Source organism: Pongo pygmaeus, chromosome 10 (assembly GCF_028885625.2).
Source record: "Pongo pygmaeus isolate AG05252 chromosome 10, NHGRI_mPonPyg2-v2.0_pri, whole genome shotgun sequence".
NCBI classification, from domain to species: domain Eukaryota; kingdom Metazoa; phylum Chordata; class Mammalia; order Primates; family Hominidae; genus Pongo; species Pongo pygmaeus.
The window spans coordinates 42,907,433-42,934,313 of NC_072383.2; the positions used below are offsets into that span (position 1 = coordinate 42,907,433).

Genomic DNA, 26,881 nt, shown 5'->3' on the forward strand with positions numbered 1-26,881 from the left:
GCCTTGCTCACTGCTAGCGCAGCAGTTTGGGATCAATCTGCGAGGTGGCAGCCTGGCTAGAGGAGGGGCGTCCACCATTGCTGAGGCTTGAGTAGGTAAACAAAGCAGCCAGGAAGCTCAAACTGGGCAGAGCCCACCGCAGCTCAACAAGGCCTAATGCATCTAGACTCCACCTCTGTGGGCAGGGCATAGCTGAACAAAAGGCAGCAGAAACTTCTGCAGACGTAAATGTCCCTGTCTGACAGCTCTGAAGAGAGCAGTGGTTCTCCCAGCACAGCGTTTGAGCTCTGAGAATGGACAGACTACCTCCTCAAATGGGTCCCTGACCCCCGTGTAGCCTAACTGGGAGACACCTACCAGTGGGGGCCGACAGACACCTCATATAGGGTGCTGCCTCTCTGAAACAAAGCTTCCAGAGGAAGGATCAGGCAGCAACATTTGCTGTTCTGCAGCCTCCACTGGTGATACCCAGGCAAACAGGGTCTGGAGTGGAACTCCAACAGACCTGCAGCTGAGGGACCTGACTGTTTGTTAGAAGGAAAACAAACAGACAGAAAGGAATAGCATTAACATCAACAAAAAGGTCATCTACACCAAAACCCTATCTGTAGGTCACCAACATCAAAGACCAAAGGTAGATAAAACCACAAAGAAGGGGAGAAACCAGCAGAAAAGCTGAAAATTTTAAAATTCAGAGCATCTCTACCCCTCCAGAGGATCACAGCTCCTCGCTAGCAACGGAACAAAGCTGGACAGAGAATGACTTTGACGAGTTGATAGAAGTAGGCTTCAGAAGGTCAGTAATAACAAACTTCTCTGAGCTAAAAGATAACGTTCTAACCCATCTCAAGGAAGCTAAAAACCTTGAAAAAAGGTTAGACGAATGGCTAACTAGAATAAACAGTATAAAGAAGACCTTAAATGACCTGATGGAGCTGAAAACCATGGCACGGGAACTTTGTGATGCATGCACAAGCTTCAATAGCCGATTTGATCAAGTGGAAGAAAGGGTATCAGTGATTGAAGATCAAATTAATGAAATAGAGAAGACAAGGTTAGAGAAAAAAGAATAAAAAGAAATGAACAAAGCCTCCAAGAAATATGGGACTATGTGAAAAGACCAAATCTATGTTTGATTGGTGTATCTGAAAGTAACAGGGAGAATGGAACCAAGTTGGAAAACACTCTTCCGGGTATTATCCAGGAGAACTTCCCCAACCTAGCAAGGCAGGCCAACATTCAAATTCAGGAAATACAGAGAACACCACAAAGACACTCCTTGAGAAGAGCAACCCCAAGACACATAATTGTCAGATTCACCAAGGTTGAAATGCAGGAAAAAGTGTTAAGGGCAGCCAGAGAGAAAGGCCGAGTTACCCACAAAGGGAAGCCCATTAGACTAACAGCGCATCTCTTGGCAGAAACCCTACAAGCCAGAAAAGAATGGGGGTCAATATTCAACATTCTTAAAGAAAATAATTTTCAACCCAGAATCTCATATCCAGCCAAACTAAGCTTCGTAAGTGAAGGAGAGAGAAAATCCTTCACATACAAGCAAATGCTGAGAGATTTTGTCACCACCGGGCCTGCCTTACAAGAGCTCCTGAAACAAGCACTAAACATGGAAAGGAACAACCGGTACCAGCCCCAGCAAAAACATGCCAAATTGTAAAGACCATCGATGCTACGAAGAAACTGCTTTAATTAACAGGCAGAATAAGCAGCGAACATCATAATGACAGGATCAAATTCACATATAACAATATTAACCTTAAATGTAAATGGGCTAAATGCCCCAATTAAAAGACACAGACTGGCAAACTGGATAAAGAGTCAAGACCCATCAGTGTGCTGAATTCAGGAGACCCATCTCATGTGCAAAGACACATATAGGCTCAAAATAAAGGGATGGAGGAAGATCTACCAAGCAAATGGAAAGCAAAAAAAAGCAGGGGTTGCAATCCTAGTCTCTCATAAAGCAGACTTTAAACCAACAAAGATCAAAAGAGAGACAAAATAGGCCATTATATAATGGTAAAGGGATCAATTCAACAAGAAGAGCTAAGAATCGTAAATATACATGCACCCAATACAGGAGCACCCAGATTCATAAAGCAAGTCCTTAGAGACCTGCAGAGACTTAGACTCCCACACAATAATAATCAGAGACTTTAACACACCACTATCAATATTAGATCAACGAGACAGAAGGTTAACAAGGATATCCAGGACCTGAACTCAGATCTGCAACAAACAGACCTAATAGACATCTACAGAACTCTCCACCCCAAATCAACAGAATATACATTCTTCTCAGCAGCACATCACACTTATTCTAAAATTGACCACATAATTGTAAGTAAAGCACTCCTCAGCAAATGCAAAAGAACAGAAATCACAACAAACTGTCTCTCAGACCACAGTGCAATCAAACTAGAACTCAGGATTAAGAAACTCATTCAAAACCGCACATCTACATGGAAACTGAACAACCTGCTCCTGAATGACTACTGGGTACATAACGAAATGAAGGCAGAAATAAAGATGTTCTTTGAAACCAGTGAGAACAAAGACGCAACATACCAGAATCTCTGAGACACATTTAAAGCACTGTGTAGAGGGAAATTTATAGCACTAAATGCCCACAAAGGAAAGCAGGAATGATCTAAAATCGACAGCCTAACATCACAATTAAAAGAACTAGAGAAGCAAGAGCAAACACATTCAAAAGCTAGCAGAAGGCAAGAAATAACTAAAAGCAGAACTGAAAGAGATAGAGACACAAAAAACCCTTCAAAAAATCAGTGAATCCAGGACCGGTTTTTTGTAAAGATCAACAAAACTGGTAGATGGGTAGCAAGACTAATAAAGAAGAAAAGAGAGAAGAATCAAGTAGATGCAATAAAAAATGATAAAGGGGATATCACCACCGATCCCACAGAAATACAAACTACCATCAGAGAATACCATAAACACCTCTATGAAAATAAACTAGAAAATCTACAAGAAATGGATAAATTCTTGGACACATACACCCTCCCACGACTAAACCAGGAAGAAGTTGAATCTCTGAATAGATCAATAACAGGCTCTGAAATTGAGGCAATAATTAATAGCCTACCAACCAAAAAAAGTCCAGGATCAGAAGGATTCACAGCCAAATTCTACCAGAAGTACAAAAAGGAGCTGGTACCATTCCTTCTGACACTATTCCAATCAATAGAAAAAGAGGGAATCCTCCCTAACTCATTTTATGAGGCCAGCATCATCCTGATACCAAAGCCTGGCAGAGACACAACAAAAAAGAGAATTTTAGGCCAGTATCCCTGATGAACATCGATGTGAAAATCCTCAATAAAATACTGGAAAACCGAATGCAGCAGCACATCAAAAAGCTTATCCGATACGATCAAGTAGGCTTCATCCCCAGGATGCAAGGCTGGTTCAACATATGCAAATCAATAAACGTAATCCATCACATAAACAGAACCAGTGACAAAAACCACATGATTATCTCAATAGATGCAGAAAAGGCCTTTGACAAAATTCAATAGCCCTTCCTGCTAAAAACTCTCAATAAACTAGGTATTGATGGAACATATTTCAAAATAATAAGAGCTATTTATGACAAACCCACAGCCAATATCATACTGAATGTGCAAAAACTGGAAACATTCCCTTTGAAAACTGGCACAAGACAAGGATGCCCTCTCTCTCCACTCGCATTCAACATAGTGTTAGAAGTTCTGGCCAGGGCAGTCAGGCAAGAGAAAGAAATAAAGGGTATTCAGTTAGGAAATGAGGAAGTCAAATTGTCCCTGTTTACAGATGACATGATTGTATATTTAGAAAACCCCCTCGTCTCAGCCCAAAATCTCCTTAAGCTAATAAGCAACTTCAACAAAGTCTCAGGATACAAAATCAATGGGCAAAAATCACAAGCATTCCTATACACCATTAAGAGACAAACGAAGAGCCAAATCATGACTGAACTCCCATTCACAATTGCTACAAAGAGAATAAAATACCTAGGAATCCCAACTTAAAAGGGATGTGAAGGACTTCTTCAAGAAGAACTACAAAGACCAGTGGAAAAGAACAGAGGCCTCAGAAATAACACCACACATCTACAACCATTTGATCTTTGACAAACCTGACAAAAACAAGCAATGGGGAAAGGATTCACTATTTAATAAATGGTGCTGGGAAAACTGGCTAGCCATAGGTAGAAAGCTGAAACTGGATCTCTTCCTTACACCTTGTACAAAAATTAATTCAAGATGGATTAAAGACTTAAATGTTAGACCTAAAGCCATAAAAACCCTAGAAGAAAACCTAGGCAATACCATTCAGGACATAGGCATGGGCGAGGACTTCATGACTAAAACACCAAAAGCAATGGCAACAAAAGCCAAAATAGACAAGTGGGATCTAATTAAACTAAAGAACTTCTGCACAGCAAAAGAAACTACCATCAGAGTGAACAGGCAACCTACAGAATGGGAGAAAATTTTTGCAATCTACCCATCTGACAAAGGGCTAATATCCAGAATCTACAAAGAACTCAAACAAATTTATAAGAAAACAACCCCATCAAAAAGTGGGCAAAGCATATGAACAGACACTTTTCAAAAGAAGACATCTATGCAGCCAACAGACACATGAAACAATGCTCATAATTACTGGTCATCAGAGAAATGCAAATCAAAACCACAATGAGATACCATCTCCTGCCAGTTAGAATGGCAATCATTAAAAAGTCAGGAAACAAGAGGTGCTAGATAGGATGTGGAGAAATAGGAATGCTTTTACACTGTTGGGTGTGTAAATTGGTTCAACCATTGTGGAAGACTGTGTGGAGATTCCTCAAGGATGTAGAACTAGAAATACCATTTGACCCAGCAATCCCATTACTGGGTATATATCCAAAGGATTATAAATCATGCTACTATAAAGAAACATGCACACATATGTTTGTTGCAGCACTGCTCACAATAGCAAAGACTTGGAACCAACCCAAATGTCCATCAATGGTAGATTGGATTAAGAAAATGTGGCACATATACACCATGGAATACTATGCAGCCATAAAAAAGGATGAGTTCATGTCCTTTGCAGGGACATGGATGAAGCTGGAAACCATCATTCTCAGCAAACTATCACAAGGACAGAAAACCAAACACCGCATGTTCTCACTCATAGGTGGGAACTGAGCAATGAGATCACTTGGACACTGTGGGGAACATCACACACTGGAGCCTGTTGGGCAGTGGGGGGCTAGGGGAAGCATAGCATTAGGAGAAATACCTAATGTGAATGATGAGTTGATGGGTGCAGCAAACCAACATGGCACGTGTATACCTATGTGTCAAACCTGCACGTTGTGCACATGTACCCTAGAACTTAAAGTATTAAAAAAAACTACAAATAAATTTGATGAATATATGATCTTTAGATGTAAAAAGATTTTCTAAATTTACTAGCAATAGAAAACGTTTCAGAGGAAAACATTTAAATATTTCCATGCATCAAAAGTATCCTAAATGTAAACAAAATACCAGAAGATATATTTGTTAACAGTAGGGCAAACAAGAGGTCAATACCTTTAATACGTGGAGTCCAGATCATCTAGAAGATAACACCAAAGATCTCAGTGGCTAAAGAGACAGAACATAAATGTGCAATTACAAAGGAAAAAAATATGATGACCAGTAAGCATTACAAAATGCCAAATCTCAATAGTGATTAAATCCATTCACATTAAAATGAGATATGATTTTTCACCTCTTGAATGATAGGACTCAGTGTCTGTGAGGATGAAGTACAACAGTCGACTACTCCGATACAAGACTATTGTAATTCTGCACTGCTCCAGCTTCCTAGAAGGCAGCTTAGCAATTGTGTTTCAAGTCTCAAAAATATTCATATGCTTTAATCCACTAATTTAGCTCTTAGGACTTCCAATCAGGAAATATTTGAAAATGGTCAGTAAAAGTAAGATTTTTTTACATACTTATCACAACATTTATGTATATACTTATATACACACATATATACATAAACATATATATCAACCAAAATATTCTACTTCTCACCCTTCAAACAGTGGAATGTTGTGCGGCCATGAGAAAGTATGGTCATGAAAATTTTTTAAGGCATATAAAAATGCTTATGGTTTATGATAGGTTTAAGGGAAGGATAAAATATGTAAAGTGGTTTTAAATATGCATACAATGCATACATAATCCTGAAGGAATTGTGCCCACATGTAGATAGTAGATAAATTTTTTCCTATTCGTTATTTTTGTTAGAAATCTTTAAGTTATGGTTGGCAGAAAATTGGTCTTCAGTTGGTTTAAACAACAGCAAAAGACGGGGAGGTGAGATTTATTCTTTCCACCTATTTATTCTCTGAAACTGAAAATTCCAGGCCTGAGGTATGGCTCCAGTCAAAGCTATATACTGCAGACCAGATATTATCAAGGGCTGTGTTTGGTTTCCTTCATCCTGTGTCAGCTGTCCTCCTGGGCATGGTGGGTCTGGACACTTCCTTGTGGTAGCAGAATGGCTGCAGCATTTCAGATGTCACATCTTCCAAGCAAAGAGAGGTTTTTTGTTTGTTTTGTTTTTTGTTTTTTTTCTGAGACGGGTTATTGCTCTGTCGCCCAGGCTGAAGTGCAATGCCGTGGTCTCAGCTCACTGCAACCTCTGCCCCCCGTGTTCAAGCGATTCTCCTGCCTCAGCCTCCCGAGTAGCTGGGATTACAGGCACCTGCCACCACACCCAGCTAATTTTTGTATTTTTAGTACAGTCGGGGTTTCACCATGTTGGCCAGGCTTGTCTGGAACTCCTGACCTCGTGATCTGCCCACCGCAGCCCCTCAAAGTGCTGGGATTACAGGCGTGAGCCACCACACCCAGCTGAGGTCTTTTTTTTAGTGGCTTTCTCTATTGATAGGTGAAGCTTCTCTTTCCCATGGGCACTAACAGATGTCTCCTTACTTCTCAGTGGCTGTTACTGAGTTATGTGTCAATCCCTGGATCAGTTGCTGAGTCCAGTGGGATGTTACATGTTTGTCTCAAACCAATCAGGTTGTACCTCTGGAGCACATTAGGGCAATCCACCTAAACCCCAGGGCTAAAAACAGAGGAGTTATTTCCCCTGAAGCAAAATCTGGGTTCTCTTCTAGGATGGAGAACAGACCCAGGCTAGCAAAAGCAATCAGTGTTCACTACAAGGTACTTTCAGATTGTCCACAGTGACCATATACTAAAGTTATGATCAGAAAAGTATTAATGTTAGAAATCAGTTATTAACTTGAGGAAGAAGAATAAAAAGCTTCCTGCCCCTATGAAGAAATATTGAAGTATGTGAAGCACCCCAAAGAAATATGGGAACTTAACAAGTTTGTAAAAGCTCTGGGATAAATTAGAATTCATTTCATAAACCACGTGGGAGGCAGTGGCATGGAGAGGTGAGTGTGTCTTCAGAATCTTAGGAGACCCCAATTCCTTTATTTACTAGTTATCTAATCTTGGACATATTGCTTAATGTCTTTGAGCCTCTCTTTTCTCATCAGTAAAAGAGAGATAATATTATACTACCTTCCTCACAAGCCTGTTATGAGATTAAACAAATATACGTGTGCTAAGGTGAACAGAAAGCACTTAAAGAATGTTATCTTTATCATTAATAATAAACATTATGGAGATAATTTTTAAAAATACATAATAAACACCCTGTATGTATTGTGCTAAGAGAGGATGACTTGATTCATCTTTTTAATTTTTCTCAGCCTTATCTAATTTTTACATACACACACACAAATCTTACTCATCTCACAAGTGTTGAGACTTAACTGTGAAAGGAAATAGATCACAGGAGAAATGTAATGCCTTCTCTACAAGCAGATTTCTTAAAGAGCAAGAAAAACATCTTTTTTAACACTTAACTTTGGTTGTTATAATCATAGCTAATACTTATGTAGTGCTCTTCATGTACCTGAGCTTAATATTCTGTTTTTACCTGAAGTAACTCATTGAATCCTCAACAACTCTATAGGTTAGGTGCCATAGTATTCCTAATACACAGGAGAAGATATTGAAGCCCCAGTGGAGCTAGTACTCAAATAGAGGAATCTAGCCCCAGGACCATCCTGTAATCACTCCCTTTACTGCTCTCCACAGGTGACAACTGGCCTCTGTTACTATCAACAACAAGATATGGTTTGCTTGGTCCTCAGTTTCCCTTCTCTGAAACTTTTCTGTCATCACGAGCAGTCACACACCTTGAGTGCATGGTTCTGGAGAAAGTAGATGTAGGGGAAACAGTTTAAAGATGCCTCTCCAATAGTGTCTAGTACTGTGTATCAAGTAAGGAAAATTCATGGGGCCTTTAATGTGCGTCACTGAGTGGTGAGAAATTTGCTTACTGAGAAAGTGAAAATCTCTCTTACTGGGGATTATGCAGTCAAAAATACAGTGGACTAGTGGCGTGAATCTTGTGGAAATACAAGTACAAATGACTGACAGTTTAAGGTCGTAAGATCTGAGTGTGAAAAGTGTGTGAAGCTTTTATCAGCAGAGACCTGCTGCCAGTACCAACAGTTAGCTCAGGGCACCTCTGTGCCAGCTTCACTGGCAGTGCTCAGACTCTCCCCTGCTACAGTGATTAAGACAAAAGCTAGCACCTGCTGACATTTCAATTGGTGATAGCTTTTCTGTTGCAAGGAAATGTAGCTCCCTAATGGAGTATGAGTGAGCAAAAAACATTAACTCACAACTTAAATAATTTAGTAATTGTAGAAGGGATGTTTTCTTTGGTTCTACACTCATTTTTTTCCTTTTACCAGAGTATGCTACTAGTTGTTCCATTTTTATGCTGTCTAAAGATACTCATTTTTAAATAGACTTTTTTTTAGAGCAATTTTAGGTTTACAAAAAAATTGCACATAAAATAGTTTCCAGTTCCCTCCCACCACCCCCTGCACCCAGTTTCTCCTCTTAACATTTTACATATGTGGATGCGCTTTTTCACTTCCATCATTCCTTTTTCTTTTTAAAAAATTTAACATGCCAGACTTTCTACCCTCCCTGGTATCACTTATGTGAAATTTACATCACTTTACACACACACCTTGTTAAGTATGAGTTCAGTTTTTAATAGTACAAGTGCAGTTATTGGTGAGTCTCATGCTACTGTGTTTATTGTGCTTTCAGATTCTATTGATCATTGCTTCAGTTATTGGGATCATTGTCTATAGGCTCTCGGTGTTCATTGTGTTTTCTGCAAAACTTCCCAAGAACATTAATGGAACAGACCCAATCCAGAAGTACCTGACTCCACAGACAGCCACGTCCATCACGGCCTCCATCATCAGCTTTATAATTATCATGATTCTGAACACCATATATGAAAAAGTGGCAATTATGATTACTAACTTCGGTAAGGTCCTACTGATAGCTTAGGTAACTTCTGACATATTTTTAGAACCTGCCAAAAACAGAGACTGTTATCTTTTAGGCTTTTCAATTCCAGTAGATTACAATTTTTAGAAATTTTCAAGTGTAAACATATTTTCTGTAGCATGTATGGAAATAAATTATCTACAGCTTTGCATTTGTAAAAGGGACAAAGCAAAGACAATCATTATAACGTCCAAGCTCTCTGTAAACAGATCAGTGCTGAATAATATTTTCAATTACATTAGATCATGTACTCTATTGTTGAAAGTCAGTAGTCTCTTTATTGCAAATAAGTGGAATAGGGTCATGGTTCCGGTGGCAAATATGTTCCTCGGTTGCTGAGAGGACAAGCTATCACACTGCTACATGTCTTCCCTGTGCTGTGCTATTCATATTAATATAATTCTCATCAGCCCTTGATTTTTTAATGTGTTTCTTCTCTCTGGCTTGTATCCCAGGCAGCTGCTTAGTGGCCAAGTTAAGTGCTTCCCACACTGCGTATGTCTGAGTTGTTCTCTGAATGGCCTGCTCGGTGGTCATCTAAAATGATCAAACTGATTCAAACTCCACACTAGGAGGATGACCTATTTTGTTTTTCCCAAATGCCTCTAGCAAGTTGCACCTTGGTTTGCTTGTTTTCTTCAACAGACCCACCTTGTTGCAATTCAGGAAAACAAGAGAATATCATTTAGCAGGCAGTTCAAAAATAATTTTCTGTCAATTATACCCATGGCAGTTCTTATTTGATAACACTGGACTTGTAAATTTTAAGGAACAGTTGATTTTTTTGTGGGGCAGCTGGGAACATGTGGGCTGTTGTATTCCTACTGTGAGGGAGAACTCATAACAATGTGCAAACTTGGAATTAACACAGTGGCTATATTAAGGAATTCAAAACAGCTTAAATGGAAACCGTGTGAATTGTATTTTTTTTAACGTGTTAACTCATGTATCAGTATTTTTTATTAGTCTCAAAGCTGTTCACAATTTTAAAATCTTATTTCTCTTTCTTTTAACTACAGAACTCCCAAGGACCCAGACTGATTATGAGAACAGCCTCACCATGAAGATGTTCTTATTCCAGTTTGTCAACTACTACTCTTCATGCTTCTACATAGCATTCTTTAAGGGCAAATTTGTAGGCTATCCAGGAGACCCAGTTTACTGGTTGGGAAAATACAGAAATGAAGAGGTATGAATATATAATTGTATTATCTTGCCAATTTAAGCTGAGTTTTCTCTCAGTTGCCCAAATGAATAGTTCTTTATTGTAAATTCCTTAGATTTATTTTTTAGCCTAAACAGAACAAATATCAGAAAAGTAGAATGCCTATATTTCAAGTTAGATCCATTGAATATTTAAATGGTATTTTCTTTTTAACCTTCTAGTGTGACCCAGGTGGCTGTCTTCTTGAACTGACAACTCAGCTGACAATAATCATGGGAGGAAAAGCAATCTGGAATAACATACAAGAAGTATTATTGCCGTGAGTGTTAAATTGTATAGCCATGGGTAAAAGGACAAGGGATAGAACAGCCCACCCACGCAAATCATTTGCCTACATAGCCACATAGCCACATTGCTGCATGTCCACCTCTAAATGGATCAGAATCTATTGTCATTAAAGGTCTCCAGACAACATAGTCCAACCAACAATGCAAATGTATCAAGGATCTAATAATTGTATTTTAAAACCTTCATTATATTTAATGTAAATCCCCATCTGCTAGAGTTTATACCTACTGGGCTATTGTTGATGACTGACTAATCACAGCCCTTTGAGCAATAGCACTAGTTAGAGTTGTGAACTGTGTATTTCCACAATTTCTCATATCCTCATATCCTTCTCCTCTCTTTCCTATATATTATGCATTTTAAAGTCAGTATGAATTCCAGTCACCATATTAAGTGATATATATATATGTGTATATATGTGTATATATATATGTGTATATATATATGTGTGTGTGTATATATATATATATCATTTAATCTACCAAACTATCCTTATTTTTATCTCCTTTTTACTAATGAAGATCTGTGGTTTAAAGAGGTTAAATGATTTACCGAGTTTCACATTAGCATTAAGAGGCTACTGTAGGATTCAAATCCAGGATCCCATGAGTACAAACTTTTAAGAATAGAGGTTCTTTCATGATCCTAAGGCACTAGGATATATAATGTTTTAAGAAATAATTGTCTAAAATAATAACCACAAAGGCTTTGACTTACTGTTGTTTTCCTAAAAAATGAGAACAACAGAATAGTTGTACTTCAAATGTTAACTAAGATTTCATTGCCCTTTACAGTTTTCACTTAGGCCCCCTCCCCTATCAAAGTGTAAATTCCAACACCATCTGCAATTTCTGCAAATTTCAGGGAGCTTTTTGTTTTGGTTTTCTATTGCTGCTATAACAAATTACCCCAAGATTAATGGAATAAAAACAACATGTCATATTTTATGGTTCTGGGGGTCAGAAATCTCACTGGACTAAAATCAAGGTGTTAGTGGGGCTGTGTTCCTTTCCAAGGGCTCTGGGGTGAATCTCTTTGCCTTTCCTAGCTTCTGGAGGCCACCATCTATGCTCCCTGCCTTGTAACCTCTTCTCCATCTTAAAGCCAGCAAAGTTTCATGTTTGTGACTATCTTCTGTAGTCACCTCTCCCGCCTTCTGTCTTCTTTCCCCTGGCCCCCTCCTCTCATCTCCCCTACCACCTCTTCCCTTCTTTTGTTTAGAAATAAAAAACCTCTACCTTTATAAAAAGTCCTTTATCCCACTATATAGCTGGGAATTTTTTAAAATTTATCACCCTTCTTTACAGGCTCTCGCCTCCTGCCATGTTGCCCTCTTCCCTCCATCACATACAACTTCTCTCTCCTTTCTTCTCCTACTCCTGGCTTTTTTCTCCCCAGTCACCAAGTTTCTGTTCATTCTCTTTATTGAGCAGTTAACTCACTCTGGGTTTCAGTGCCTCCTTCCAGATTTCTTTAACAGGTCTTATTCTCCGTCTTCAATGGAAACTGTCAGGGTCTTTCTCTAAACAAAGATCTGTCTCCTTCCTCTTCCCCTACCCAGAAAGGGATTCTGGCTTTAGCTGTGAAATTCTTTTTTTTTTTTTTTTTTTTTTTATCCTACTCTGGAGAAAACAACCCTCACTTTCATTGAGCTCATATTCAGATTTTTCCAGATAAGTAAAAGTAGGTCATGCATAAATAGTACTGTGTTTCTAAATGAAAACAAATATATAAAATTGAGGAAAGTCTTAATCCATTCTGAGATTAAAAAGGGTTTTCTGAAAAAAAGTAGGTTAATTATTTAACACTGTGTTTCAGTAACATTGGTTTTTAGCAGCTATTTCCTAAACTGGAATTGAGAAATTCATATGAAATGAAATTTGTTCACATGAAATATTTTAAAGGATGAATTATACTATCCGTGGTTTATACTTTCACTTCAAGTAAGCTCATTGTTGAAAATTACAGTGATATGAACTTTGCCTTCAAATTTCTCCCCCCTATGTTTTCTTGTTTGAAAACTGGGAATGCTGAGTGTTAGCCAAATTAGAGAGTGACTGGTCCTGCTTCTCTTTATATAGGTGCCAGTTTTCTTACCTTTTTTATACAAAGTCCTAATTTATCAAAGATATATCAGCCAGCTGCCGTGGTTCACACCTGTAATCCCAGCACTTTGGGAGGCCAAGGTGGTCGGATCACCTGAGGTCGGGAGTTCGAGACCAGCCTGACCAACATGGAAAAACCCCGTCTCTACTGAAAATACAGAATTAGCCAGACATTTGTTGCATGCCTGTAATCCCAACTACTCAGGAGGCTGAGGCAAGAGAATCGCTTGAACCTGGAAGCAGAGGTTGCAGTGAGCCGAGATCGCACCATTGCACTCCAGCCCAGGCAACAAGAGCAAAACTCCGTCTCGAAGGAAAAAAAAAGATATATCAGTTATCCTCTCTATCCAAAACTATACCCACCCCCCAAAAATAGAGAAAAGCCTTATAAGTCAGCAATTGTTTTCACATCGTGTTAAGTATGTCAAGAGAAACATGGAGAAATGTTTCACCATACATGTACCCTCCTCTTCCTTCCTTCCTCTCCCGCCTTTGGGCGCATACCCCTTGACTAGGAATCTTGCAACAAGGAAAGAAGCATATCTGGCTCAGGGATCCAGGTTCCTTTTGGGGCCTCCCCAGTACCTGGCATATGACAGGGACTCAGTATGAAGCAGCTGAGTGAATGAATAAGTGCCTTATATGCTTCAGATACATCACATCAGTAAATTACAGAGTTGTCAGTGAGACCCAGAGAGCAAGCTCAGAGCCCTTTGGCCTTCCCAGCTCCACCTTAGTGTTTTGATATTTAAGGTATTCCTGGGAATTTTATTCTGTTCTTAATAAAAGGCTAGTATAATTCCCGTGTTAAATAACTCACTCTGGAGAAATTTTTATAATAAAATGTCAGAGATAATAGAATTAAGGATCCAAAATCTCTGTAGCATCAATTGTTTGGTATTTAAATAGTAGATAGCTATAATTTTCCTTTATATACATTTATACATGTATATTGTAACATAAATGCCTCTTCTTATATAAATAAGTATAGTTATTTATATAATAAGAAAAAAGAACTGTTTTAGGAGAAAATGTCTCTTCTCAGGATAGGATTTGGAGAGAAGATGAGCTATAGGCAATCAGAGTCCTAAATATAGGTGTCCCTCACTATCCACACTTACTCTCTAGGTTCAGAAACAGTAAACTGACACATAAAATAGATCCAGATAGTGAAGGATGCTTGTATTTCAAAATTAGCAAGTGGGAATACTGTAGAATGTCCTAAATAGAAATGATGATCATTTCCAGTATGTGGATTTAATATGATAATGGAGGTGAAGAGGAAGTGAGATGTAAAGTGCTTCTCACCATGTTTTGTACAAAATAAGGACCTAGTAAAGCATAACTTATGATGTGGCTATGACAATACACATGGTAAATTCCTATGGAAATTATTTTGTAACCCCTGCCTGTAGCCTTGGCCAGGGAAAACGTATCTGGTGTGTATATTTTTCTAAAAGTTCTGTGGGTGATTCTCATGTGAAGTCAAGATTGAGCTCCCTGCACTAGAAACACAGACCAATAGAAAGCCCAAACATGAGCGGTTCAACTCAGGAAAACCAAACAAGAGGCTCAGCATCTGTAACTCAGAAATGAAAGCTAGTAAGAAAGACTTCTAAGATGACCTGATATGAGACAGAAGTGCCAGATGACACAAGTAGTTGCCAGGACAGAAGTTTCATCCTGAATCTGAATTTTGATGTGATTTAGAGCCCAGATGGAAAAAGACCTGCTTCTTTGAGGGCATGGAAAGGATTCAGCAAGAGGCGGAGGCTAGAAGTTTGGGAAACAAAGCAAAGGATAAACCAATAGAAACCACACCCAGTGACCTTAGAGTTAGGTGTCATGAAGGGTGATGGACATGTGTGGTCCTTGGTGCTACCTGAGTCACACCCCCCCCTCCCCCCGCCCCCAGAATGACTGCAAAACTGCAGATTCTGGAGCTTATCTCAGACCTTTTGGTTGGGAGCATAGGAAGCTGCAGTACTCACAAGCATTCCACGTCGTGCTTGTATGTGCTGAAGTGGGAACCACTGATCCAGGTGGCCTGGATAACTGAGCCAAGAGTCTATGTAATATAGGCCATATTTACACTTGGCCTCAGCCAATGCAGCCTGTATTGCTCAACAGAAAATCCCATACAGCAGGTTTTGATGTGTTAGGAAACGTGCTACATCCGTTACCTATTTTGAATCATTTAATCCTGACAGCAGCCCTGGGCAATGTAGGTTTTATCACCCCGTTTTATTTTTTTACCAAAGTTAACCAGCTAAGAAATAGAGTGTGGATTCAGATTCAGGGGTGTCTGAACTCATATCCCGTCCACTTTCCACAGCCTCCTGCTGCCTCTCTAACATCATCAAAAAGAAAGAAGTGGGGAAAGATTGTGAGGTCAGAGACGTCTCCTGTAGTAGAGATAATTTCCCCTGAGTAAAGCTCAGTAGCAGTCAGTGAAAAGTGAGCCCTGAGATCAATAGCAGTGGGAAACCCAGCAGAGTGAGCCATTTGTACTGCCTGTCTTATGCTGGCTGGGTGTACACGTGTGCACATGTGATGGAGAGGATGAGGGTCTGCCTGATTTTCTTGCAGTAACTGTCCTTAACCATCATGCGATGCCTTCTCATTGTCAGAGTTTGAAGTCCACACCTACTTGTTTAATCAGTGTATCCAGATGTTAGATCTGTATTTGGAGTTGTTGTTGTGCCTCTTCTGATGACTCCACAGGTAAACCACAAGCTGGCAGTTGCTTCAGGGGACAACAGTTCTCTATGCCACAGGTGCACACCTCATTTTACTGCCAACTCAGATTTCTTTACCAGACAAATTGCCATAAAAAGGGGGGAAGCACTTAGCCACAAGGCTTCTGAGAGAGGGAAAAAAACATGACATAAAAAAGAGACAGTGGGTAGCTCAGCGGGGCAGTATCCAGGGGTGGACAGAGCGCTGGGACGCAGTCCAGGCTGTTTTCTCCTAGCTCTGCACTATGACCTGGAGGAGGCGTTTCACTCCTCTGGTTCTTAAATGATTCAGCTTAAAATAAGAATTGGACCTATTTTATCTAAAGTCAGATTATGTCACTTTCCTACTCGGTGCCCTCCATTGGCTCCTCACTTCCCTCAGAGGAAAAAAACGCCCAGATCCTGACAGTGGTCTCTTATCCCTACCCTGCGTGCTGTCTGTGAACCATGGAGGCCTGCTCCTGCCTCAGGGTCTCTGTCATCACCATTCCCTCTGCCTGGGACTTCTTCCCCCAGGTTTCCTGCTCCTTTGTCTCCTTCACATCCTTATTCAACATCATTCTGAAGGAGGCCTTCACTGGCCACCTCCCTAGACAGAAATGCAAGCACTCCCTGCCCTACTTAGTTTTCTCCACAGCACTTACCACCAGCTCACATACTGTATCTTGTTTTCTCTGTTGATTTTCATACTGGCAAGACTATTTTGAATGATAAGGGAGAAATGAAAAAACAAACAACTGAAGTTAATCAAATAAAGGAACCTGCCCTTTAAAAATTAAGCCGCCCATAGGAAAAAAGTAGGAGAAAAAAATAGTAGCAGCTGCAGCTTTGATAAACCCTGGTATGTAGTCCTATTTTTCAAAATATTTTGGAATAAGGAGGCAGAAATAAAAACAAATTTAGCATGCAAACAAAAAAATAGTTTATTGGGAAGATTACTTGTGCAGCTTTGAGATAGCAGCAAAATATTTTTATGACCTTGGCCTGATAATATTCGTTCTAATTGATAAATTGTTCTTTTTGGCAGCTGGATCATGAATCTAATTGGGCGATTTCACAGAGTTTCTGGATCAGAAAAGATAACCCCACGATGGGAACAGGACTACCATCTGCAGCCTATGGGCAAACTGGGATTATTTTATGAATATCTTGAAATGAGTAAGTTGTTAGTGAAGTTTTTAGTGATATAAAACATGTTAGAGTATGTCGTGGATCCCAAATCATCTGTTATTGAGCCATATTAACATTTAGCATATTGAAATGAAGAAGAGTATGTTTTTCTCCACTAGATAAAATTATACAATCCGGCTTTCACATAAGGTGGTCATGTGTGTCTTTGTCAATATTTATGTTGTAAAAAGCTAGAAATTTGTTACTGGGCAATGAAATGGAATATTCATTGAGGTACATCTTTACCATTAATTCTTTTTGTTTGTTTTTTTTTGAGGCAGAGTCTCGCTCTATAGCCCAGGCTGGAGTGCGGTGGTACAATCGTGGCTCACTGCAACCTCCACCTCCCAGGTTCAAGCAATTCTCCTGCCTCAGCCTCCTGAGTAGCCAGGATTACAGGCATGTGCCACCACACCCAGCTAATTTTTGGACTTTTAGTACCGACGGGGTTTCACCATGTTGGCCAGGCTAGTCTCAAACTCCTGGGCTCAAATGATCCACCCACCTCAGCTTTCCAAAGTGCTGGGATTACATGCATGAGCCACTGGGCCCGGCCATCTTTACCACGAATTCTTAAAGCATTCTAATCATGTTGTCTGAGAATGAACTCAGCAACTATAATTAGATGTGATTCAGCTTGGCCTGGAGTCCATGCAGGCACAGCTGTTGGCTGATACACTTCTGAACTGAGTCAGTTAAGCAAGCCTGCAGGAGCATGCAGCTTCGTGGCAGGAACGGTCCCAGGATGCCCACTTTCACATCTCATGCCTGCCTTTGACAGCCTATCTATTTCTTCTGGCCAGTGGTTTCTGCCTGGTTCCTTGAGTGACTTCATGGCTCATAACTGGCCTGAATTTGGAACCACTGTGCTGGTCTGGAATTAAGATTTAGCACAGGTCCTCTCTTTCCTAAATGCCTTGGTCCATTTTTATATTATTTGCTTGGACTCTTAATTCTTTTCAGTAGAACTTGATTTTGACCTCTCAGTTGCCTTTAAACGGAAGCATCTCAAAATAGATTTCCATAGGAAACACCACCTTTTGTATTATGCAGGACACGCTTATATCTAATAGATGGCTAACAATTTACATGTTTTTTATCTGTGCCCTTTCAGCTAACCATTGCATTGAATTACAGTTTTTTTAAGCTTAGGAGAATAGAAAAAGAAACACATCATTTTTGTTGACAGGCTTTGCATTTATGCATAGGGCTTTGCATGTTGGCAAAGACACCCCTTTGTGGTTCCTGTTTACAAGTCTGCAGTTAGAAGGTGGTTTTTATTAAATCACATTCTATATATAAAATAATTGCTTTTAAAAATATACATTATACATGGAAACACATCTGCTTCCTTCAATGAGTAAAAGGTTCATCTTGTGGCTTCTTTAGTCAACAGTACTTTGCAGCAGCCCGGAGCCTGATTTGAATTTCATTTTTGCTCTGTTATGTTTTGTGACCAGGTTTTATTAAGAGTGTAGCTGCAGTACATATGTAGAAGCTGTCCTTAGTTATTATTCTGCTGATTTTCAGAAGGACTGTAAGACCATTACCTGTTGTTCAAAAATGAGTCATAATTGTAAATATTTCTTATTGGAACTATTAACAGCATTAAAAAAAATCCTGGGGCAGAACGTCACTTATTATTTTTAAAAAGTTATTTTTCTGTAGTTGATTAGTCAAATAAATTACATCAGAAGGGAAAGTTATATGGTCACGTGCTTTGGGGAGAAGTTGATAGGACTTTTAGAGTTTCATAGGCTCTTTAAAATAGTTATCAACCAAATAATTCTGCCTCATCCTGCCCTACAAGAAAGTATAGAATAACAGCTGTTATAGACAGATTTTTAGGTTTATTAGGTTGTTTTCCTGTTATCTAAATAGTATCTAATGACTTAGAAAACTTGATTTCTGAATTTCTGGGAGCAGGCAGTCTGTTACTGTGTGGGCAACAGGAGAGTGAAATCTGTTTTGTCCTTCTAGTCTGTGAGAGACATAATTTCCAAGTGCCTTTTGAATTGTTTTCATTTCCCTAAAAATAAACAGAGTGCCTTTGGTATTGGTCTCACCACCACACAGTCCCCTCCTTCCCATTTCCCCATATTCCTTAACAACACCACCATCTACCTTTTAAATTGTGGCTCTTACTGCTTAAGGGAAACATCTTCCAGAAAGCAAGCCTGGAGCCTCCACCCTTGCTTGGCCTTGCACCCAGCCTCAACTCTCTTTCCTTCTTTCCTACCTGACAAGTCCTGCTGAGCCTCAGCTGGGCCCCTGAACTTTTCAGACAGCTTTGCTGCTCTTTTCTTCTAGGCGTTGGCAGCACCTGCTACCTGCCGTGGTGGTATACGCTCTGTGCCTGCCTCTCTCCCCATTGCACTGAGCCTGATGGAGGCAGCTACCGTGTCCTCCGCTAGAGCGCCAGTGCCTGGAACCTTGTACTCAAACATTTAAGCAACTTGAACTTGGAGCTCCAACACACATATATAACTGTTAGTTGATATCACATTAACATCCCTCACCCACTTCTCACCAAGTTCTGTATGACCTGTTTGAGTGAAACGTTTTTTATTTAGTGAATTTGCCACCATCCTTTGAGATTATTGGAGTAACTCTGAGCTGTTAACCCAAATTGCTTCTCTAAGAGTGTTCCTGACTCCAAGTACACAGACACAGAACATAAACGTAGTTGTCTGTATTCAAACCTGGAAGCCATAAATACTGCTTTGTACTCAGTAATGTACTGCAGACACAGGTGTCCTGAGAACTTGATGAGGCCTTCCTGGTGGGCAGGTGCCATAAACGGAGTGCACTGAAGTGATGAGTGGGCCCTGTTTGTCTCTGGCACTGCCTCTTCCACCCTTGCCATGGTACCTTGATCTCACTTTCATCTGTCTCCAAGTTAATTTTTTAAAATCTGCTAAAACAATGACCTTCATATATGATTTTCTCCATGTAATGAATATCAGCTATTCTTCAGCAGTTCCTTGTACCCCTTTCTTTTTCTTCCTCCTATGCTGAACCCACCGATGCCTCCGCTGCACTCTCCAGGACTCAGGCCTTCTTCCCTTCATGCTCTCATCTCTGCTTGGTTCGAGCCCATCACCTGCCATGAAGTCTCCTAACCTTTGCAGGATGAGCTTTCCAAAAGGGCAACTAGGTAATTGGGAGGATTTGCAGGCCTCCATCTCTTCATTTGTTCATTCATTCATTCACTCATTCATCCATTAAACATTTATTAAGCACTTGCTGTGCCAAACACTCTCAGTTGCTGGGGATACCAGGGCACTTGGTCCCTCCCCTCGTGGAGCTCAGCGCTTGGTGCATGGTTAAGAAGAATGCTAATCAGACTTCCTTGAGCAGGTGATATTTCAACTGGATTTTGAAGGGTGAATGGAAGTTAGTTATCTAAAGTATGGTGAAGGGAATGGACATTTTGTGTGGAGAGGTGGACGTATTTAAAAGTACAACAGCTTGGTCAAAGAATGGCAAGTGAACAAAGGATTCACAGGTGGGAATATCAGGTAGGCAAGGGCCATATCATGATGGGTGTGGTGTGCTTAGCCAGGGGACTTGAACTTTAAAGAAATTAGGATCCACTGGAATATTTGTAAACAAGATAACTGCATAACATTATGTGGAATAAGATCAATCACGCAGCAGAATGGAAGATAATATTTTGGATGAGACTCGTGGTGGGAGGGAGATGATTTAGGAGGCTACAGCAGGTAACCTAGACAACAAGTGATAGGTGCCTAAATAGTGGGCATAGGAGTAGAGAGAGGGAGATGGATTTGGTAAGTGTTAAAGGGGTGAATTGCCTAGCAGATGAGGAATAAAAATTAGGATAACTTCCAGGAGACCATATATGCAGGGCAGAACATAAGGAGAGGAGCTGTTCTCTAGGAAATGGCTTAGTGTTGGATATTTTTAGCATGAAAACATCTGAAAGGCAATGTCCATTAGAAAGTTGGACACAACAGTCAGGAGCTCAGAGGAGCCATGGGTGAGGCCATGAGGGTGAATCAGGCATGCCTAGCAGGAATATCAAGAGAAATGGACAGAGAATTGATGATGAGGCCCTGGGGGAAAGGGACATTTGAAGAGTGAAGAGGGAGGGAGGCTCACAAAGAAAAAGAAGAGCAGAGGAGCAGAGCAGTGGGAAGAAATCTAGCAGAGTTGTGTCAACACAGAGAAGGCTTGGGAGATGATAACGTTGCTTCAGAGTAATTTGGACATGATGGAAAAGGGGCATAATGGAAAATAGGGGGAAGAAAGGAAGAGCCGGCACCTACACAGTCCTAATTGCTAGACCTGGGGTGGGAAGTGGAAGCAGTGCTATAGCTAGGTAGGGCTTTTTTAGTTTTTTTTTGTTTTTCAATATATATTTTGGCTTTTTACAATTAAGTAAAAAAGAAATCAAGGGGAAATAAATATTCCACAGCAGGGGGACTGTTTGGCCATGTCACATAAATCTTGGCCATACATCTCTTATGGCCATGTCACAAGAAATCACAAAAATCAGGACTGAAAAGGAACATCAGCTTATGAACGTGTAGCCACCGGCAAAGTTAGCAAGAGTAGGTCCAGTGCAGTGGTGAGGGTCTCAGCAGGATGCGGGGCTTCAGGGACTAGTTACTCTACCACTTGTTGTGAAGGTGGATACTTCCTTCAGAAAACTCAACTGTAACATGTAGAAGCAAGCAGAGAAAGCATTAGAGAGCAGTATAGGATTATGAAAAAGTTGCAGGCAGGGGTTGTTTTTATTTTCACAGTGGGTGTTTTGCATTGACTTTTTGTTGTTATTCTTGGTTTCAAAAGTTGCTTATAAAGTTTTTCTCACTTGAATATCAGAACAAATTATATGGGCTTTTTCTGGTGTTTTGTTTTTAATATAATATTTTTAATCCATCTGGAATTTATGTTGGTGTCAAAAGTGATGGCCCCATACCAATTTTTCCGATGACTTAGCTAGCTGTGTCAATACTTGCATCCACTGCTTCAAAGTATCACTTTATAATATATAAAAACCCATGAATATTTGCATCTCCTCTTAAAATTCACCCTGTTTAATTCATACTATCCATGTACTAGTTCTAAACTGTTTCAATTACCATAGCATTATAATACACTTTAATATCTCCCAGAGCTATCCCATTTTATTTTTTCAGAATGTTCCCAATACTGTCTATGCAAACATCCCTGTTCATTATTTTACCTGTTTATATTTCTTGAAGAACTTTAGTATCACTTTCAACCTTTTTTCTTTTCTTTCTTTGAAAGACAGGGTCTCACCCTGTTGCCCAGGCTGGAGTGCAGTGGCACAATTCCAGCTCACTGCAACCTCTGCCTCCTCATCTAAAGCAATCCTCCCACCTTAGCCTCCTGGGTAGCTGAGACTACAGGCTCGTACCACCATGCCCAGCTAATTTTTGTATTTTTTGTAGAGACTGGATATGTTGCCTAGGCTGGTCTCAAACTCCTGGGCTCAAATAATCCTCCCACCTCAGCCTCCCAAAGTGCTGGGATTACAGAGATTAGCTACCACGCCTGGCTGACCTGTCAGCTTTTTTTCTTAAATCTATTTGGGATTATTAACAGAATTTACATTAGAATTCTAAATTATTTTGTGGAAAAAAATTTGATATGTCCCTGAATTCAAGTTTGCCCAATCAAGAGTTTGGCACATCCTACCACTCATTCATTCATCATTATTTGTTTTTTCTTAAGTCAATTATCATAGTAGTCTTACTTTTCTCATTAATTTATTTCTAAATAGTCTATGCTTTTGTTGTCATTATAAATGGTACCTTTTCTTTTTCAGATTTTTAACTAGGTTTACTGATAACATAATCCTAATCTCTGGCTTCTCTTGAACAATCAGGAGATCTGGCAACATGGAGCCCTCATTCCAACAAGGGAACTATGAGCTGTCCCTTTCCATAGGACAGACACTTGCTAGTTTACCACAGTTGACGGGCTGACTCCACACATGGCTATTACTTGCATGCCCTGGGGGCTGATGAGTTATTTAGGGTTGGGTGAGTCATAGACAGGGACGTTGACATCACTGCTTATTGCTGCTGCTCATGACTCTGTAGCATCACCAACTCTGGTCCCTGCCTGGCTGACTTCTCTGCATGAGTGCTCCTGCCTGGCCTGTGGGACTTATGGATCCTTCTAGCCCTGTCTGCTCTTCTGCAACATGCCCTTTGCCTCTCTGACCAGAAGCAAATGCCAGCTCCGCTTGCCCCGCCACACCCTCCACAGCCTTGCCCTTCCTGACAGAGTCGTCCCTGCTCCTTGTCTGAGCACGAGGCTTAATGGGATTCTATGTTTTCCTCCCATCCACAGTCTTAGTTACATATCTGTGTATGTTTCCTCCGAAGGTCTGCCAGTTAGGAGGGCAGGGTCTAAAACTTGAGGATATTTTCTTACTTCTTCCTCTCCATGGTATCACTTACCCCAAAATCTCTGCTGCCCCATTTTTAATAAGGCCATGTCAATTACAAACAAGGAGAAAAGAACTTCTAAGCCACCACTCAAATTTTGACTTATTATGACCACAAGGACTGCAACTAACTTCAAGATTCTTAAGGAAGGATATTATAACTTATTAAGACACTTTTATCACATATATTTCTGTGATTTCTAATACTGTCAAATTCTCTGAATGCACTGCACTTGCATTTGCAGACTCAGGGGAGCTCACTCATTTGCTTGTTCTCAGCATATTTCTTCCAACGTTCTCTAAGCATAGCCTTCCCATGGGTCCATTTCTTTTTCTCTTTAACTTGTTAGATAATGCCACAATATTTCTTTTTTCTTAAAAAAAAAAATCCTAAACCACAAATCATCTTTCAACATTCTATTTCAACACTGAGAATGAATAATATGCTTATGATGTCTCAAGTTTATTACCAGCGAATAATTCTGGTTGACTAAAGATGTCTAAATATATTGTTCCTATTAAGTGTATACATGTGAAAGAAACAGGCTATAATTAATCTTCTTTCCAGAGATTTTATATTTGTGTTTTGTTTGAATTCTTTCACTGTTGAACACTAAATTATTATTTACCACAGATGTGTTTTCTCTCTGGGAATTAGTTCGTTTGCCTTTCTCTTTCAAGAGTAAAGGAAAATATGTTGTCCTTTCATCCACCACCACTCCATGATGTGTGTCCATTCCATTGACAGTTATTCAGTTTGGGTTCGTCACCTTATTTGTGGCCTCTTTTCCACTGGCCCCTCTGTTGGCTCTGGTGAACAATATATTGGAAATAAGAGTGGACGCATGGAAACTGACCACCCAGTTTAGACGCCTGGTACCAGAGAAGGCCCAAGACATTGGAGCATGGCAGCCCATCATGCAAGGAATAGCAATTCTGGCTGTGGTGACCAATGTGAGTAGACCTAAGCTTTACAGGGTAAAGACCTTGATGATGCATTAGATTTGCTACCTAAGGAATCAAATGTTTAGTGTTTTTTCAAATGAGAGGAAGATGCTAAGTCTGTCATCCACATAAATGATATAATTGCTATATATAACCACTTGTTAAATGTATTTTCATTTTGTATATAATTATTTTTAACTGTCAAGACCTCCTACACAGGTACTGTTATTGCTCATTTGCTAAAGTTTTTATTCAATATGAAATATGGTAATGATAAGAAGTACTAACACTTTTAATCCTCACATAACTATAAAAGGAGTTATCAGAAAATGTTTTTTTATAATGTGGATGGAAATCTGTTCATTTAGAGTTTGAGGGCCCTAAAATAAGATCATTCTACCATGTTTTACTACATATTCCAAAGCATCAACCTAAAATATTGACTCTGATGGTGAAGTATAAACACTTTGTGCACTCCTAATTACCTTCCTTGACTCCAGAGCAGCAGTTCTTAAAGGAGGAAGGTGGGTGGGTTTCATCACCCTTCCCACCCCACCCTTAGGTCTTTGCTCACCATGCTCTGGTCATTGGCTGAAGCAGCCTCATGCCCTGTATGTATCCCAGCTGTGAGGGGACAGAACTCAGTTGTTTACAGCCTGTATTCATTGATTATGGGCCATCTGAACAGTGTCATTTTTATGTACCGGCACACAGGAAGTTCTCAGGCAATGCAATTTTCATGCCAGCCCATTAGAGGACCACCTTCCCAAGAAGTGTCCCAAAACTAGAGCCATTTCCTCCCATATTTCACTGACAGTCTCACTCCCAGGTGAACCTCCCTAACAAAGTGATTCCCCAGTTTTGTTTTCTTAAGCCACATCTTCCCTGAGTCCCCAGCCAAAACAACAGAAGTTGGCAATGCCTGTAGGTTAGGCTCTGGATGAGGGAAGTTACTGGGCACTGTAGGCTCTAGAGTCAGGTAGACCCGAGCTCCACTTCCCAGCACTGTAGCTCTGAGCTGCATGATCTTGAGCCAGGCCTTACCACTCCAGAGCCTCATTTTATTATTTGTAAAATTATTAATTCCCTACCACATATCATAAGAATAGTACATACCAACCATAGTGTTAGGGAATTCATTGAGTTAATGCATGAAGCCTCGTTTCTATTGAATGTTAGCTGCTGTTATTTTATCATCTTCATTACTCATCATTGTTATTAACAGTGACTCTGTGAGGACTCTGACAGGTACCCCAATTGGAGGCACAAGAATTCCAAAAGCAACCACTGTCTGGACGATGGTTACAGTTTTATACAATAAAACAAGTTATCTGGAACCTAGCTGTCATCCCTACCCCAGAACCTTACATTTATCTGAATTGCATGCTATCTGTACTATTTGGAGAAAGTTGCAAATCGCACACAAAAACCAACTACTAGGGTATGTCAGTTTCCTTTCACCCAGGTACCCTACACCTTCAACATCTACTGTGCTGCATAATGAAGACTGCTGTTTAGAAAAATGGCAGTGAGGCCTTTCAAGTTCCTCAGTCATAAAACAATGAATGTGACAGCACGTTCAATATGCTCTAGTACACTAAGCTGGACAAGAACGTGGACTTGTGTGCTTTAAGAAAATTTTCAGCAACAAAGTTTGAATCTAAAAGGGTTTTTATTTGACCTTCAACTAACCAGAAAATTCAGTTGACTCAAACTCTCCCTATTCCTCAAGCATTCTGGATTGATTGTATTAGGTACCTTTTCCCAGCATCCGTGCCATGGCTCTACTCCATGAGCACAGATGGAGGATTGGCTGTTTCCAAGGCGACTCAGTGTGTGTATGTGTACAGACATTCACTCCGGCTAATTGGTGCTATTGGTTCTTATCCAATAATGGCTTTTTCTTATCACTTAACCTAGGAAAACTGCTTATTAGATTTGTGACATTGATTAAACTATGGGCAATCCGTTTTTCCATATTAGGATTTGTTATACTTCCAAGATGGCAGTTATACATCCACATACATAGGCATCTATGTTTATATGTGTGCTTGTGCAGGCATTAAATGTGTGTCTTATTCCCTCAAACACCCAGTGTGTATCTCACAACCTACTGTCTACAAAAAGAGAATAACCACCAGGATGAGAGTGGGCATCAAGCAGGAATTTGGTATAAAATCATTCATTTTAAAGCTGCTGGTTCAATAAATAAGCTGAATTGACATTGTTGTATCATGCCAGAGCATCTGTTATTGAAGACCAATTTTAATTTATTTTTATATAAATGGAAAACTGTGTGCAGAACAGCATGGGAAATGAAGCACACTGCATTTATTTGTACTCTTGCAGCATGTCTCTCAGAGCAGCTCAGTTCAGGAAGAAAAGTATCTTGTCAGAAGACAATAGAATTATCTTCCTTGTTGGAATTTTTTGTAGCTTCCTGATGCACATCTGCCAGTGATTCTATAAAAAGATATAGTTGAGTTAAATGATAA

At 39.9% G+C, this 26,881-nt stretch overlaps 1 protein-coding gene across 5 annotated transcripts in view; it reads left to right on the forward strand.

The window, feature by feature from the left end:
* Nucleotides 1–26,881, forward strand: part of ANO6 (anoctamin 6) — a 207,960-nt gene that overhangs the window by 168,177 nt on the left and 12,902 nt on the right. For all 5 annotated transcript variants that reach the window (XM_054443036.2, XM_063672659.1, XM_054443037.2 and 2 more), the window contains 5 exons: nucleotides 9,219–9,444; nucleotides 10,487–10,656; nucleotides 10,854–10,951; nucleotides 16,851–16,981; nucleotides 24,190–24,395. In XM_054443036.2, the coding sequence (XP_054299011.1) occupies nucleotides 9,219–9,444; nucleotides 10,487–10,656; nucleotides 10,854–10,951; nucleotides 16,851–16,981; nucleotides 24,190–24,395 (831 nt within the window). The remainder of the gene's footprint in view (nucleotides 1–9,218; nucleotides 9,445–10,486; nucleotides 10,657–10,853; nucleotides 10,952–16,850; nucleotides 16,982–24,189; nucleotides 24,396–26,881) is intronic.